The sequence below is a fragment of the Ursus americanus genome, chromosome 11 (genome assembly GCF_024610735.1).
Source record: "Ursus americanus isolate L20-20 chromosome 11, mUrsAme1.1.p, whole genome shotgun sequence".
Classification (NCBI taxonomy): domain Eukaryota; kingdom Metazoa; phylum Chordata; class Mammalia; order Carnivora; family Ursidae; genus Ursus; species Ursus americanus.
Genome location: NC_142137.1, coordinates 75,588,083 through 75,606,351, shown reverse-complemented (window position 1 = coordinate 75,606,351; position 18,269 = coordinate 75,588,083). Strand labels below are relative to the sequence as shown.

At 42.6% G+C, this 18,269-nt stretch overlaps 1 protein-coding gene across 2 annotated transcripts in view; it reads left to right on the top strand.

The window, feature by feature from the left end:
- Positions 1–18,269, top strand: part of WDR27 (WD repeat domain 27) — a 169,085-nt gene that overhangs the window by 113,203 nt on the left and 37,613 nt on the right. The window contains exon 25 of one of the 2 annotated variants that reach the window (XM_087865711.1): positions 6,889–18,037. The exons of the other annotated variant lie outside the window; for it this stretch is intronic. Coding sequence (XP_087721837.1) covers positions 6,889–6,894 — 6 coding nt within the window. The 3' untranslated portion in view covers positions 6,895–18,037. Of the gene's footprint in view, positions 1–6,888; positions 18,038–18,269 lie in introns of those variants that run through there. 2 annotated transcript variants of the gene reach the window in all.

The window sequence follows — 18,269 nt, the reverse complement described above, 5'->3', positions numbered from 1 at the left end:
ATTCTTTCATAACATTTCTTCTTTATGATTAGTTGTTTTTTGTCTGGACGGCCACAGAGGTGGTGCTCTTCAATCAGTAGCACCGTGATATTGGTTTGTTCTGGTCGTCTTGTGGACGTTTGTAACTTGGCTAAGATACTGTAAATGAGGCTTCTTTTTTGTCAAGTCAGTATTTTTCCTTTCATAATTCATAAGCAGTTTGGGATATAAGTAAATATCCTATTATCAAACTTTTACCTACTAATTTTGGCATTCATTGAAGAGCTCTGGCATTTTTTCATAATTGGTTTTTAAAGAAGACAACAGACTTAAAGAAGAAAATAGATTGAGGAGGATCTCTGCACACCAGCAGAACTCACACATGGTTTTCAGCACGCGGGAGCTGGACTGTGTTTACAGGCACGTGTGCATAGGCCAGAAACCAGGAGCCCTCACTGAACGGCAGGGTCCTGCAGCCCAGCTAAGCAAACCTGGACGTGGGGACAGATGAAAGGGTTGGGAAAAGAACTCTTTATAGGGAAACTATCTCTGTGTGGTTTTAGAATGACCCAAAGGCTCAGAACCGTAGCTTGTAGAAGGCAGGACCGCTCCCCTGGGTCTTTAAAGCAGGATCCGGTGGGGGGCCCACCTGCTCCTCAACCTCCACATCACCGAATTGGGTCCAATGTTGGAAGTTTCAGAAAGACGGATTTTAGCTCGATGTAACAGAGAGCTTTATACTGGTTAAAGTGGTTTAAAGGAGTACCTTCTGTTCATGAGGAATTTCTACCCTAGGCAGGACAGGAGGGTGACACCTGTCCCTGGGGACCTATTACCATTTGACATCCCGCGACCATCAGGGTCCAGCCCCCATGCTTCACAACTTCAAATATTTTGTTATGGAAAACTTTACGCATACATTCAGCATAGAATGGGTCACATGTGCCCGTCACTGGCTTCAGCACCCATTGCTCATGTCTTGTCTTACTTTCTCTCCCCCACCCCCAACACACACCCTGTTCTGGGGGAAACCCCTGGGAAGGTGGACTTTCGGCTGTAACTATTTCTGTATATGGTAATACCTTCAAAACGAAGGGCTCTTGGCCGTGCGTTTGGAAACCGCATGTTGAGATGTGTCTATATACTTGTGGCTGATGCCAATCCCGCTGCCTCTCACCGTGCTTCCTAACACCTAGTCCCCCCGCCCCCATCTCTCACGTGGACCCCCTCTTCCCCACCCTGCACCCAGAGGCTCTTCCTAGAACACAAACCAGATGTTCTTACTACGGTAGTTTTTCCTCTCCTGCAGGGGAGCAGAGCTCCGACCCTGCCCACTTCCTGGCCTCCTCCAGCTTCCTCCCCATTGAGCAGGCTCTATCCACAAGGGCACATTTTTCAGTTTCTCACTTGTTTCTGTTTCACACCAGACTTTCCCATTTGCACTTGCCATTCTCCTGACTAGAATGATTTTCCAGAAACTTTCTCATGAATGGTTTCTTGCGCTTCAGACCCCAGCTCACAAGTTGTATCTTCAGAGAGAACTCCTCTGAGCTATTTAACGCAGCCCGCTCACTCATTCTCATCTCTGTCCTGTCCCCCGGTTTAAGTTCTTCATAGTACAGAGGTCTCCCAGTGTATCGGCTGGCTTATTGGCTGCTTCTCCAGTAGACTGAGTGCCGCACGAGGCGAGTCTCACGCCAGGAAGGAAGCTGTCAGGGCCTGTTTCTCTCCCAATGACTAGGAATACCAGGGGTCACTCCAGGGAAAGGAAAGAAGGCGGGTTACCTGGACTACTCTCTGTTAATATGGTGATAACCAAGCTCCTGGTAGATGGACTCATGGTAGTTCCTGGAGAGACGGTCTTTGCCCAAGTGATGCTTTTTTAGCAGGATGTCTTTAGGTTAGAATTGCATGTGGTAAATAAGTCTGTGACCTATGGATCTGTGAGTCGTGGCTCCCTAGAGCATGCCATGTAAGCTCTGCAACTATCTGAGGTCGAAGATGGGGATGCCTCCTAATGGGACTGCTTGCCGCCGTGGGACGGAGCCTGTGCCTGACTCCGAGACCAGGGGGAGGAGACATCTGGAGGGCTGCTGGGGTGTCTCAGGCCTCTCCCAGCCTTTCCTGTGTCTCTGGATGGCTGTGTCCTCGGAATCCCTGGGAAAATGTGGTCCTGGGTGAGAGCTCTATTCGTGTGTGTCTGATTTACCATCTGGTCAGTTTGGTAGCTCAGCCGCCCAACCCCCAGAGCCTACAGCAACGCGTGGCCCAAAGAGCGTCAACTAGTATTTGTTGCATGCATGCACACGATCATATGTTTTGTGCAGGGGTAGCTGGAATTTAAAAAGCCATATTTTTTATAGCATTTTTCTTCATTTTTAAGCAATCCATGTCAGAATAAGCCAGTTTTATTAGTTCCATACTTTAAATGGGATCTTCAGATATCTAGAAATATATCCAGCTTTATAGTGACAGTAACTAGAATCACGGTTCATAAAGATAACCGACACAATTTGGAAATGTTCTGTGGCTGTGTGTGCCGGCTGGTGGCCCACGTGGGGTCAGTGTCTGCTGATGTCACGCGGGCACGCAGCTGATGTGTTGTCAACAGCTTCTCCTTCAGGGAATCTTCAGAGGACAAAGTCCTTGAGTGAGAACACCACAGCAGGTTTCTGTCATTGGAACTGTGAGCACAGTACTTCATCCTGACTCCTTGGGAGCCTGTTTTGTTATGGGCACAGAAGATGATTTCATAGTTTCCAGAGATGATGTCTTTCAGGCATGCCGGCAGCTTCTGGACTTGATTCTGTAAAGCGACCCCTCGGTCCTGGTCCCTTTGCATGGACGTTGGTGGGGGACGCGGTCTGGACCTGCTGGGAGCAGTGCTGCAGGGTGGGTATGTTGGGTACAACCACTTGCATTTAGACACCATTAGCAGTTTATACACATCTGAACTCACTTCTGACCTCCTCTCTTGTCCCTCCCATGCCTACCCAGTTCTGCGTCCTGCCCGCTTTAAGAAAGTCGGGAAGTTCCCAGGTGTGGGTGGCCTTGGTTCAGGCAGGCAACACACCGTCAGGTTACTATACCACATTTTAAAGCCAGAGCACAGTTGTTTTAAGCTGTAGTGAATATATCTGGGCGACACTTACTAAACCTCATTTCCCAGGATAAGGTGAACTCCTGGAAAATATCTCATTGCTTTTTAATTTTGCCTTTGGTTTTCCATGATTTCTGTCTGATTTTAAAAGAAAGAAAAAGGAATTTCTAAAGATGAGTCTATTTTTTCTCCCTGTTGCTGATTTTAATTTTTTTAAGACTTTATTTACTTTTTTAGAGAGAGAGTGCGAGTGAGTGTGGGAGGGGCAGGGCGAGAGGGAGAAGCAGACTCCATGCTCAGCCCGGAGCCTGATGTAGGGCTCGATCCCGGGACCCCGAGATCATGACCTGAGCCGAAATCAAGTCAGACGCTTAACCGACTGAGCCACCCGGATGCCCCTGTTCCTGATTTTCAGAAAGTGAAGTACTTTGTGGTGTTCCTGAATGTCTCTGATGTCTTTCAGTTGTCGGACCCGAGATAATCTAATGATACTACGTCTTTGAGTTTTAAAGAAAGTGATGAAGGGGAACATGGTCGCCAAGCAGCGTTGCCTTATGACTGTAATGCCAGACACCCGTCTTCATTCCCTAGTTCTTAGCAGTTTTATTGGCTACTCCTTATGTTCTTTAGCGCCTCACTATGCTGCCAGGTGATACCAAACAGTGATAAAATGTCAATCATAGGTGGGGCCTTAAATCATTTGATTCTACTCGAGCCTGGAGGAACTGTGGCTTAGTGAAAATGGTAGAGCTAGTTCCTAGCAGAGCACGTGTTCCCGAGGTCTCTAGGGTCCTGGCCGCTGCGGGTGTTACTGAGGGAGCTTTATCCCAGGAATGCAAGACTGGTTTAACAAACAAAAATAAATTAATGTAATACATCACATCAGTAAATAAAACAAAACATGATCATCTCAATAGACACAGATGCGCGCACATACATGGTTCCCTGTGAGAACCACTACCTGTCTTCCCCCCGCTTGCTTGTGCTTATGGGGGTGTCATCTCCCTCGTGCATCTTGGGGTAAGAACACGTGGCAGTCAGTGCACTGGGTGGGGCTGAGATCAGCTGGAAACAGAGCACCTTTCTGTTGGGGACCGTCCCCTGTACGTATAGTGCCACTGTTAATGGTGCCTGGAAGTGGAGCCTCAGTGCCTCCATCTGCCTCTGACTTGTCTGTGTCTTGAGCGCAGGGCAATGTCTGACCTCTGAGAGGTCAGTGTCAGTCTCTCCAGAGACAGAAGGAGCCTCCACTGGTCCCTGTTTAGTCACACTTGTTCCTCCCACACAGAAACATTTCCAGGAATTGCAGCTGCTCATGGACATAGAGAGAAGACTCGCCTTAGGACTGTTACTTGCTCTGCCAGCCTCATCTTCTCCTGCAGCCACTCACTCGCTGGCTGTGCGGGCTTCTCTCACACAGCTGTGCCTGTTTCTTCTCTCTGGAAGACGGGCTGTCCACTCGTCTCCCTGGCTGCTCCGTGCCTGTCCTTCCCTACCCAACCTACCCAGGCATGCTCCCCTCTGGGGGCCCCATCTTCTGGGTGCGCTGCCTCCCCCAGCTCCTCTTTAAGCCCGTTCCTTTCCTGCTCCCGCTCCATGTTCTCACACCCCGTGAACCCTGCGCCCACACAGCTTAGCGTGTTGCAAGCCGTGCCCTGCGGGGGCCCAGACGTGTATGTTGGACTGATGTCAGCAGCTAGGCGGCTTCATCGTGACGTGGATCCAGCGATAACCCCTTCAGTGTGACCTCATCCTGAGCACTGATTTTCTCGGAAGTGTGACTGTACAGGGGCCCAGGGAAGGCATTGTTGGGAGCCAGAGCTACACATTCTTACTTCAGTTAACAAGCATGAAAGGAACATCTTTTACCCACCTACCCTGACAGATATGCCTTTATCACATCAAACTTGAAAAATGCATGTAACGCTTTTTGTATGACTGAGGTTAATGAAACTTCAAAGGTCATTGAATATAATTATCACAATGCAAGTTTGGATATATTCTGCAGAAGAGTTAGAACCTCATTTACTAAAAAATAGGAAAATGGTCCAGGCTTGGGGACAGAGTAATGAGTGTCCAGCCTGCTCACAATGAATGACCCGCTAGACCCAGGTCAGAGCTACGCCCCATCACAGGGCGCTAGGAAGACTCGACTCGTAAGGTGGGGGATATGTGGGAGCTTGATAGCGAGAAAGCATGACAAGTGGGTGTCGTGGGAGACAGATGAGCATATTTGGGTCATTGAGGTAACGCCGCAGTGGTCGGGTTACGGCAGAGAAATGCTAAGTGTGAGAAGCTTCTAGTGTTTACTTTGTGTTTCTCCTACAGTTTGAGAGCCATGTGAAGGTATGATTCTGCTCATATCTAGGCTGGAAAAGAGCACCTGAAGGGAATTACTGTGAAATCAAGGACGGTGAAATGTAGCTACGTGTTATTGTGCTAAGAGTTAACACCGTGATATTCTTTCTTGGTTTGAGGAGGGAATCAGCAAGGGTGAACTCCAGTAGAAAAATAGAATGAAGTTTGATAATGTTTTTAATTCCAGAAGACATCATTGCTTCCCTTTTACATAAATATGCAAGTGCACCAGAGAGTAAAAACTAACCCAAGAAAACTAGCAGCAGCCCATTTTCATGAAAATATAAAGTCAAGAGAATGTAGTTGTATGTATAAAATATCATCCATTCATCCATTCATTCAGCCAAAATTACTGAGTGCCATGAAAAACACTGGTGAGGAATGCTGGCAAGATCCTTGTTTTCATGGGACTTAATCGAGAGGCCGTGTCAGGGATTCTGGCAAAAACAATAGAGTTTGGTATGGAGGGACTGTCATGAGCGGGAGGCTATGAAATCAAACGTATATAAACTCTTTAAACACAAAAAGACATTGCTGCTATTTTGGAAATTGTGGTGTGTGTGTGTGTGTGTGTTATGTTTGCATATGCTTTTCCGAAAAGTAATTCCCGAATTGAGGCGTTTAGACTTCCGGCTCAGGATAACTTTAGGATTCAACCTCTTGGTACTTGATATATTATTTTTGTTCCATCCACAGAGTAGAGAGGTGAGGAGGGTGGGGAGGCCTGGGCCCAGGCGCTCTGACCCACTGTTGCCCCAGCAGCAAACACCACCGGCCTTGCACACACTGCACGGCAGGGGCAAGTGAAAGCACAGAAGGAGGGCCCCAAACCTGCACGGCGAAGGCCCATTTGCTCCCCCTCCTGAAACCTCACGGTTACGCGTGCTGGGAAGCAGAGGGGCTGGTGTGTGTCAGTCACGGAGCGGAAGCGTTTGTGGATTTGCACATGGAGAACTAGAAATGCACTGACAGAGAGAGAAGAGAGAGGCAGCCTCCGACCTCCGCCCCCGCGGGCTTGTTGCTGTCCTCCTGTGCGCCAGGCCACACGTGGACTGGTCGGTGGAACGTAGCTGCAGCTGCTTGTCGCTCTTGAGTTGTGGCCATGGAAGACGGTTCCTGTTATGTTTAACGGTTGTTGATCTAATATCTGGCTGGTGGAAGATATTTGTTCCTGATGGTCTGGCAGAGCTCCGGGCTCTGCAAACACTCACTGCCGTGGCCTCCAGCCTCGAGCCCAGTGTGGTCACAGTGGAGGAATGTGGCAGTTGGGCTGTAACTTGAGTTCTGCTCACTTTCTTTGTAAATGATTTCTAAGGCCAACTTGAAAAATTTGTCTTTAAATAAGTTGCAGCGTTCTAGTGTCCTCAACACATAGGATTCCTGTCACACGTGGTTCTGTTATTGCGGGCTCGGGAGTTACAAGGACGTGGCGACTGTGTCTTTTCACACAGGGATAAGTGGCTTTCGAGAGACCAGACACAACCGCAGGGTTTTCCGCACGTGAACCCCGCAGACTTGCCCGGTGCCTGCTTCCCTCCGCGAGTCTCGGAAGGACAGTTAACGCCGAGTGGAGGCTGCGTCCCGGCCTCGGGCTCATCTGTGTGGTTCGACCGTGACAAGAGCATTGTGGATTTTAGTAGAATCTTCAGACTATACAGTCATTTTATGGGATAGTTAAGTGCAGATACACAAATAATATGTTCAGAGATGATATTTCTAATGCTTTGTATGCTTTCTCACTTTAAAAAAAATATATTATGTCATACGCAAACAATCATGGAACATCAAAAACTAATGATGTACTCTCTGGTCACTAACATATCATAATAAAATAAATAAAAAAAAATAAAGGAGACTTCTCCCAGGCCCACCTATAAACACAAACCACCTGGAGGAAAAGAGGCAAGAAATATTTTCTCTCACGGCTAAATTGAATAAACTTTAACTTCTTTCCTTCACAAAAAACAAAACAAAACAAAACACATTATTTTGCCAAGTAGGGATTCACATGAACAAAGGGAAGCAGACAGAGGGGAGCAGCACAGCAGCTCTTACGAACTGTCCCAAGCTCAGTGGCGGTGCCAGCGCGTGAACTGTCAGATGTTTTCTCCCATACACATCCGTATGCACACACCCACAGGACGGTGAGGTCCTATCGCCAATACTGTCTTCCAGCCTAATTTTCCACAAGACGAGCTTCGGTATTTGCTCTCCGTTCTGCCACGTGGGTCTACCGTAGTTGACCTAATTCACCTTTGCTGCGCACGCTGTGCCGTGATGAGCACCCTTGCACACGCGCTGTTTACACTTGTGTGATTACTGTCTCGTGGTCGTGCTTGCAGGTAAGTGCTGAGTCAGTGTCCTCACTTTTTATCAGCTTTTGAGAAGTATTGCCAAATTTTCTACAAAACGTTTGGGCCAACTTGTACATCTTCTAATAGTGTGAGGAAATGGTCTACATCGAACAGTAAAAAGTATTGTTTCAACAATGTTTGTCAGCACAGATCACAGGCCTCGGCCCCAGCAGTCAGGGGCAGGAAAGGAAGTGGTGTGGGGCCTCAGTCCTTAGTGGGGAGTGGCTCGTTCCTGCGTCCACACTCACGTCCACACTCACAAAGGGGCTTCTGTGAAGCAGAAAGTGTTTGGGTGTTAGCACAAAACGGAGCTCTGCATGATCGGGCAGTTGTATTCTGTTGTCTTTGTGAATTATTTATTGACGCTTTACGTTTTTTCCATTGAACTACCCCCCTTCCCTTGAGCTGTTAATCCCTTCCCATATGTTAACATCATTTTTCTCAGTTTGTGATATTAAAAAAAAATGCTAAGATCTGTTTTTATTTTTAGATTTAGGAGAACTTTCTGCTAAGATTGCATATTTACTGATATTCCCTAATTTTGCTTCATATTTACATGTACAGTACTAGGTTAATCTATTACCCATTTATTTTTGTCCCAAAGCATTAGCCAGGCACCCAAATTACTAGTCACTTTTTTCCTCATTAATTTGAAATGCCAGACCCTTTGTATGATGTTCTTGTCTGCACTTCTTAACATGATTCCCCGATCCGACACAGCACACCGATTTTGATTATGTAGCAGGATAATAACTACTCAGTATCCTGTTTAAGAAGTTCTGGTTCTTCTTCTAAAAATAATTTCATAATGCAAACTTTTAATGTTCCTGAAAGTAGGGATAATGCCCTAATGACCCTGACGTTTCCATCACCAGCTTACATGGTCAGCAACACCCAGCCAGTCTGTACCTCTGTCCCAGCCCCTTACCTTGAGGTCATTTGGAGGCAAATCCCAGTTGGTATTTAATCTGTAAATATTTCAGTATGTGTCTTTATTAGATATTTTTATTGATACGTAGTTTATGTGACTTAAAATTTACCATTTTTACTGCAATTCAGTTGCTTTGAGTGTATTTATATATTGTGTAACCATCACCACTATCTGCTCCAAAGTATTTTCCTCACCCCCAAAAGAAACCCTGTACCAATTAGCAGTTGGCCCCAATTCCCACACCCCCAGTGCCCTGGCAACCGCCGATCTTCCTCTGTTTCTCTGGGTTTGCCTGTTTTGAATACGTCGTGGGAGTGGAATCTTACGATAATGTCCTTTGTGTCTAGTGTCTGTAGCGCAGTGTTTGCAAGACTCGCCCACGTTGTAGTATCTGCACTTCACTCCTTCTTACGGCTGAGGACGACTACAGTATGGGTAGCCCACATTTTGTTGGTGGGTTTTTGGGTGGTTTCCACTTTTTGGCTACAGTAGATAATGCTGCCGTGAAGATTCAGGCACGTTTTTGTCTAAATGTATTTTTTTCAGTTCTCTTGTGTATAGGCCTAGGAGTGGAATTTCTGGGTCATATGGTAGTTCTATTTTTAACCATTTGAGAAGCTGCCAAAATTATATGGTGGTTGCATTATTTTACATTCCCATTAGCAATGTGTAAGGGTCCTGATTTCTCCACATCTTTGTCAACACTGATTTTTAATCTTTTTTTTTAATAGCTGTTCAAGTGGTTGTGAAGTGGTATCTCCTGGTTTTGATTCGCATTTCCCTAATGATTAATAATGTGAATATCTTCTCGTGTGCTGGTTGGCCATCTCTATGTCTCTATGTCTTTTTTGGAGAAATTCTATTCAAATCTTTTAGAGAAACTCTATTGAAATAATCTTCCCAGTGTTAATTGGGTTATTTGACATTTATTGTTTAGTTTTCATAGTTCTTCGTATGTTCTGGATATTAGACCCTCTTCAGATATGTGATTGGCAACTGTTTTCTCTCATCCTGTGGATGGTCTTTTCACTTTTTTTAATAGCATCCCTTAGCACAGGAGAGTTAATTTTCCATAGGATGGAAGGTAGGGGTCCAAATCCCTCCCCCCCCTTTTTTTGCCTGTGAATATGCAGTTATTTTATATCATTTATTGAAAGAATGATTCTTTTCCTTCACTGAATAGTCTTGGAACCTTTGTTCGAGGTCAGTTGACCATGGATTATAGTGTATTTCTGGACTCTCAGTTCTACCCCATTGTTCTTTATGTCTGTCCTTATGACACTGTCATGCTGTCTTGGTTACTGTAGCTTTGTAGTCAATGTGTAAAGTGGGAAGTATGAGTCTTCCAGCTTTGTTTTTCTTCAAGATTGTTTTGTCTATTCAGGGCCTCTTGCATTTCCATGAGTTTTAGGATCAGATTATCTTTTTGTATGTACAAAAAATTTTGATAGGGATTACACTGAATCTCTAATTGAATTGGGGAATATTGCCATTATAATAATATTGTTTTCCACTTTTTGAATATGGGATGTCTTTCTGTTTATGTAGGTCTTATTTAATTTCTCACAACGTTTCATAATTTTCATTGTGAAAGTCATGCATATATTTTGCTAAATTAATTCCTGAGTATTTTACTCTTTTTGATGCTATTATAAATGAAATTATTTTATTAATTTAATTTGAGAATGTTCACTGCTAGTGTATAGACATGCAACTAATTTTTGTATATTGATCTTGTATTCCACAACCTAGCTGAGCTAGTTTATTAGTTATAATAGTTATCTTAGTGGATTTTTTAAACTTGCAATATGTAAGATCATGTCATATGCAAATAGAGATAGTTTTACTTCTTCCTTTCCATTTTAGATGGCTTTTATTTCTTTTTCTTGTCTAATTGCTCTAGCTGGAATCTCCAGTGCAGTGTTTTATACAAGTTATGAAAGCAGACATCCTCATCATGTTCCAGATCTTTGGGGAAAGTTTCCAGTTTTTCACCATTAAGTGTGATCTTCGCTGTGGTTTTTTACATAAATGGTAGAGGAACGTCTCCTCTGTGCTTAGTCTTTTAATTTTTTTTTATCATCAAAAGATGTTGCATATTTCCAATTTTTTTTGTATCTGTCAAGATGATCATATGTTTTTTTTATTGCGTTGTTATGGTGTATTGCATGAATTGATTTTTGTGTTGCTACTAACCTTGCATTCCTGGGATAAATCCCACTTAATCACAGTGTATAAGCTTTTTATATGTTGTTGCATTCAGTTCTTCTCTATTTTGTTGAGGATTTTTGCACCTGTATCTGTAAGGGATATTGTTCTATAATTTTCTTTCCCTGTGATATCACTGCCTGGCTTTTGTATTCGGGAAATACTGGTTTCACAGAATGAGTTCTGAAGTGTTCTTTCCTCATCTGTTTTGCAGAAAGTTTAATAATGATTCGTATTAATTCTTCTTTATATTGTTAGCAGAATTCAGCAATAAAGATATCTAGTCCTGAGTATTTCTTTGTTGAAGGTTTTAATTATCACTGTCATCATCACCACTGACTCAATCTTCTTAAGTGTTACAGATCTATTTCGTCTTGAGTCAGTTTTGGTAGTTTGTGTGTTTACATGAGTGTGTCCCTTTCATGTAGGCTCTTTGATTTGCTGGGACACCATGGTTTGTGCTGTCACTTATGATCTTTTTATTTCCTTAAAGTCAGTCGTAATGTTTCACTCCTGATTTTAGTAACTCGTGTCTTCTCTTTTTTTTATGCGTTGTTTGCCCATCAACATGGATGTATAGTTATTATTTATAATTATTGCTTTATGCATCTTTCTTTTAGGTGAGATTGAAAATAAAAGGTGTTACCAACAAAAGTTCATTTACGCTATCCTTCATATTTACCTGTTTACTTACCTTTGCTGATGTTCTTCATATGGACTTGAGTTGTTACCTGGTGTCTTTCCGTTCATCCTGAAGGGCTCCCTCCAACATTGGTTGTAGGGAAAGTCTGCTAGCAACACACCCTCTTAATGTTTATCTGGGGATGTCTTAATTTTTCCTATATTTTCAAAGGATAGTTTTGCTGGCTATAGAACGATTGACTGAAAGATTTTTTTTTTCTTTCAACACTTTGTATAAGGTACCCTGCTGCCTTTTGGACTCCATGGTTTCTGATGAGAAATCAAATGTTAATCTTATTTATATCATTTGTACATGATGAATTGCTTCTGTCTTGCTGCTTTCAAGATTGTCCTTTTGTTTAGTCTTTGGAAATTTCATTATAACATATCCATCCAGGTGTTCTGTGAGCTTATTCTATTTAGAGTCTGTTGAGCTTCTTGGATATGTAGATTAATGGTTTTCATCAAATTTGGGAAATATTAGCCATTATTTCTTCAAATATTTTAACTACTCCTTTATCTTCCTACTTTCTTTCTGGGACCACCTTTATGTGTGTGTTGGGACATTTGATGGTGTCCCACAGGCTCTGCTCCTGTGTCTTCATTCTTTTTCCTTCCAGTCCTCAGCATGGCTGCTCAGCTGACCTGTGTTAAAGCTGTCCGGTTTTTCCTCTGCTCACCTGGATCTGCTATGGAGTCCCTCCAGTGAGTTTTTCACTTCAGGTACTGTGCTCTCTAACTTTGGAATTTCTATTTGGTTCTTCCTAAGTCCTAACTCTTTATTGATAGTCTCAATTTGGTGACACATCATTCTCAAATTTTCCGTCAGTTCTTTAGGCATGGTTTCCTTTTGCCCCTTAAACATCTTTAAAGTAGCTGATTAAAATCTGTCTAGAAAGTCCAGCGTCTGGACCATACTTTCTTGTTTCCTTGCATGCCTTATACTTATTTGGTTGTTGAAAACTCATTATTTGAACGTTATAAAGTGATCCCTCTATAGAAATCAGATTCTCTCCCCTTCCCGGGATGATTTGTTATTACTGCTTGTTATAATTGTGTTTATTCATTTTTTACTGACTTTTCTGAACTGATTCTGTACATTCTCTATTTAATTTGTCATTTATGGCTTTTGAAGTCAATGTCCAGTTAACTTAGCTGTTAACTAAGGATAGGACAGAGATTTCCTTAAATGCCTAAGACCAAGTAATTTCCCAGTCTTTGAACAGGAGGTGTGTGTGTGTGTGTGTGTGTGTGTGTGTGTGTGTGTGTTTGGGCACAACTTTAACAGTCAGCCAACCAATATATAATTCTTTCTTATTCCTTACATCTTCATAGAGCTTCAAGGTCAGTGAGAGGTGAGGATGTAGGGCCTTCTCAAGGTCTTTCCTGAGCATATGCACAGCCTTAGGCATGCATGTGGACTTCTAGATTCCCAGGAATATGGCAGAGCTTTTCGAACTCAAATGGACATCTCATTCCAAAGATTTCCTTTCCAAGGTTTCTGGTTTGTCTATTGTTTCCCCAAATGTTATCTGTCACCCAGCCAGCAGCAACTACTGCATTAGCCTCTGACTGTTGTAGACAAATGCTTTAGCCCTGACTGGTTCTGAGTTGCATACAGCAGGAGAAGCCTAGAGGAGAGGCATCAGATAGGTCAAAGTACATGACTAAAGTCCCTGTGCACGAGACCCACTCTGCTTCACCTCGTGTGGGCAGTACAGGTAGTTAGTCTCATGACCACTGCTGAGCAAGGGGTCTGGGAACAGACAGGAGTGTGCCAGTACCTGGAGCCTTGGGATTCCTGCTGGCAAGGGATGAGAGCGACCCAGCGCCTAGAGCTCTCTAGTGTTGAGTGAATGCTCTAACAGTTGCTGTGACTCCGATTTTCAGATTTGTGAAGAAAAGCTAATTCTGAGAGTTATGCAGGTTTTATTGCTCTTATTGAGGGACAGAAGTTGGAGTTTCTTATTTTTCTGCTCCTTTCCTCTTAGTTTTGTTGTAATTTATTTCTCCAGCTGAATATTAGAGTAATTTATTCATACTGAGGCTTTGACTAGGATTATATTCAATTTTGGGTCCATTTTTGGTGAATTGAGATCTTTATAATTTGGATATTTCATCCAGGAACAATTATATGCTTTTCTGCTTGTTGGTGTTACGTCATGTGTGTCTTTATAAGTTATTTTAAAAATACATAGTTCCTTCACAGTTTTAAGTTTACTTATTTTACTTTTATTTTTCTAAAAAATTTATAATAGATAAATATATAATGAATATGTCTACTTATTTGTACTTTTTAAAAAATCTAATTTACATTCAGTTAGCCAACATATAGTACAATGTTCCTCTCAGAGGTGGCGTTCAGTGACTCATCAGGCACATGCTGTGATGAGCACCCGGTGCTCTACTTATCTGTATGTATAATACGAAATCTTTTTTTCTGTTTTCTCAAGAATATATTGTTGGCAGGAAAACAAGTTGTTCATTTGCAAATAATTCTTTCCTTGAATACTTTTATTCCCATGACATCCTTAATTTTGTAAGTACACAGTCATACAAATAGTGATAATTTTGACACCTAATTTCCAAAATTATGCTCATTATTTTCTTTCACTCCAAAATTTACCAGATAGCATTTTCAAACATTGCTATATCAGTGTGGCAGTGGCAAGCATCCTTGCTTCATTCTGATCTGTTTTGGGTGCAGATTTTAAAAGTATGAAACAATAAAATTTCTAACAATGGAGAAGTTTCAGTAACTATAGGATGTTATATGGGAGTTTACTAGAAATAACTACAGAATGTAAAAATTGAGCATTCTTCTTGTTGTTGGCTTGAATTTTTCTGCACCACTTACAAGAAGAATCTTGTTTCACCAAGAGACTTAACATATCCTTATGATTGTCCTTTCTCCATTTTGTTTTTCATTGTGAAACGAAACTTGGGAAGGTGACGTACATAAAGCAAGTGCAGACACCTCAGTGGCGCATCGAGCGCTGTGCTAGTGCGTTTCATACCCGTTTCCCCCAAAGCCGCTCAGTATTCTGGCGTTTATGATCATCATCTTCTCGGTTTTGTTTTTAATTCTGAAAACACATGTCTCTCAAACATCTCCATCACTGAACTTTTCATACGTGCCACATAGTGTATTTCCTCCTGTTTTGATCATTACAATGAACGCTGCCTGGCACATTCTCGTGCATGGCCCTTGGTGTACGTGTCAGCACATTTGTGTTGTCTGTGTGGCTACAACAGGGGTGAGGGCTCGTAACTATGGGTATTGTCAGCTATCACAACTAAAGCCAGGATTCCAAACGGGTTGTACCAATTGAAAGACCCATTATCCATGAATGAGAGTTTCAGGAGCTCCATATACTCCTCAGCACTTGGTGTTTTAATTTTATTCTTTCTGATGTGCCTGCAGTGGAATTGCATTATGGTTTAAATGAGCATTTTCATGGTTACTAACATGGTTGAGTGCTTTTGAATGTGCATTTTTCATTAGGGTATGATTTTTCTTTTTTTTAAGAGTTCAGCTTTTTATTGAACAGGTTACAGGAAAGGCTTAGTCAAAAAAAGAGCAAAGCCCATGTCATCATCAGACTCCTCTGATTCTTCTCTCTTTGCTTCCACCTCCTTCTCCTCAGGAGGGGCAGCCATGGTGGCTGGGCCAGGACCTCCCGCTGGAGCAGCCCCAGCTGCTGGAGCTGGTCCGGCAGCCCCTAAACTGTGGGGGAGGCTTCCCGTGTCGATGGTGGCCAGGACGTCTGCAGACAAGTGTGGACAGACAGGTTCCACATTTACACTGCTACTGTAGGAAGGGCGTTGGTCTTATCCTTGCACAGGGTGAGGGCCCAGTAGAGGCGGATGAGCCCCTAGGTGGATGCTGAGGGCAGGCGAGGGCTGAGCGGTGCCACCGGGTGAAGGGAGGGCCTCCCCCAGTGCAGCCTTAGTGTCCTCGGCAGGAGTGAACACCTTAGCAGCAGCTGAGGAAAAGTAGGCTATGATCTTGTATGAGGTGTCTGTTCTGGGTCATCCAGTTGGTTTGGCCTGTTCATCTGTATGTTGCTGTTGATTTGTAAGAACGATTTTACAAATTCTCTTAGTTGTATGTGTTAACAGTATCTCCCCAAACTGATGACTTGTCTTGTTTTAGTTTTGGTGTGTATGCACCTATGGTTGGATGAACACAGTCTGGTTTATTAATCCACTTTATGCCTGTGTCTTTAGGTCCCATTTAGAAAGTTGTCTCTCGGTGCAGAGCATGAGACTGTGTCCTTGATTATCTGCAGAACCCTTACCGTTTTGCCTCTCACGTAAGGACTGTCAGTTCACCCTCCTTTCCTCTGGTAACCAGCAGTTTGTTCTCTATATTTAAAAATCTGCCTTTTTGTCTCCTTTCTTTGTTTTTTTCACTGGTTTTGTTTCTTAAATTCCACATGTGAGTGGACTCATATGGTATTTGTCTTTCTCTGACTGATTTATTTCACTTAGCATTATACTTTCTAGGTCCCTCCATGTTGTTGCAACTGGCAGTATTTCATTTTTTTAAATGGCTGAATAATGTTCCATTGTATATATGTACCACATCTTCTTTATCCATTCATCTATTGATGGGCACTTGGGTTGCTTCTTTATCTTGGCTATTGTAAATAATGCTGCAATAAACATAAGGGTGCATTTATCTTTTTGAATTAGTGTTTTTGTTTTCTTTGGTTAAATACCCAGTTGTGAAACTACTGGATCGTAGGGTAATGCTATTTTTAATTTTTTGAAGAAACTCCATACTGTTTTCCACAGTGGCTGGGCCAATTTATATTCCCAGCAACAATGTATGAGAGTTGCTTTTTTCCCCACATCCTCACCAACACCTGTTGTTTCTTGTGTTTTTGATTTTAGCCATTCTGATAGGTGTAAAGAGGTATGTCATCGTGGTTTTGTTTTTCCCTGATGATTAGTTTTTTTTTGTTTTTTTGTTTTTTTTACTTCTTTAAAAAAATTTATTTATTTATTTGTCAGAGAGAGAGAGTGAGCACAAGCGGAGGGAGGGATAGAGGGAGAGGCAGACTCCCGGCTGAGCAGGGAGCCCGATGCGGGGCTCTATCCCAGGACTCTGGGATCATGACCTGAGCCGAAGACAGATGCTTCACCGACTGAGCCCCCCAGGTGTCCCTTCCCTGATAATGAGTGATGTTGAGCATCTTTTCATGTGTCTCCTGGCCCTCTGGGTGTCTTCTTTGGAAAAATGTCTATTCAGGTCCTTTGCCCACTTTTTAATTGGATTATTTGTTTTTTGGTGTGGAGTTGTATAAGTTCTTTATATATTTTGGATATTAACCCTTTATCAGGTATATCATTTGCAGATGTCTTCTCGCATTCATTGGGTTGTCTTTTTGTTTTGTTGATGGTTTTCTTTACTGTGCAAATGCTTGTTGTTTTGGTGCAGTCTCAATAGTTTATTTTTGCTTTTGTTTCCCTTGCCTCAGGAGACATATCTAGGAAAATGTTGCTACTGCCAGTGTCAAATTACTGCCTATGTTTTCTTCTAGGAGTTTTATGGTTTCCCATCTCACATTGAGGTCTTTCATCCGTTTTGAGTTTATTTTTGTGTATGATAGAAAAAAGTGGTCCAGTTTCATTCTTTTGCATATGGCTGTCCAGTTTCCCCAACACCATTTGTGAAAGAGACTGTCTTTCCCATTACATATTCTTTCCTCCTTTGTCGAAGATTAATTGACCATATAGTTGTGGGTTTATTTTTGGCTTTTCTATTCTGTTCCATTGATCTATGTGTCTATTTTTGTGCCAATACATACTGTTTTGATTACTCCAGACTTGTAGTATATCTTAAAATCTGGGATTGTGATACCTCCAGCTTTGTTCTTTTTCAAGATTGCTTTGGCTATTCAAAGTCTTTCGTGATTCCATACAAATTTGATACTATTTGTTGAGTTCTGTGAAAAATGCTATTAGTATTTTGATAGTGATCACATTTTTTTTAAAGATTTTATTTATTTATTTGACAGAGAGAGAGACAGCCAGCGAGAGAGAGAACAGAAGCAGGGGGAGTGGGAGAGGAAAAAGCAGGCTCCCAGCGGAGGAGCCTGATGTGGAGGCTCGATCCTAGAATGCCGGGATCACGCCCTGAGCCGAAGGCAGACGCTTAATGACTGAGCCACCCAGGCGCCCCGATAGTGATTGCATTGAATCTGGTGATTGCTGCACAGAATGGACATTTAAACAATATTAATTCTTCCAATTCATGAGCATGGAGTATCTTTTCCTTTGTTTGTGTCTTCTTCAGTTTCTTTCATCAGTGTTTTATAGGTTTTGGAGTACAAGTTTTTTACCTCCTTGGTTAAGTTTATTTCTAGGTATTTGATTATTTAAAATTTTTTTTTTTTATTTAGGCACGCCTGGGTGGCTCAGTCGTTAAGTGTCTGCCTTCAGCTCAGGGCATGATCCCGGCATTCTGGGACCGAGCCCCGCATCGGGTTCCCTGCTCTGCTGGGAGCCTGCTTCTCCCTCTCCCACTCCCCCTGCTTGTGTTCCCTCTCTTGCTGGCTGTCTCTCTGTCAAATAAATAAATAAAATCTTTAAAAAAGATTTTTTAAATTTAAATTCAATTTAATTAACATATACTGTATTATTAGTTTCA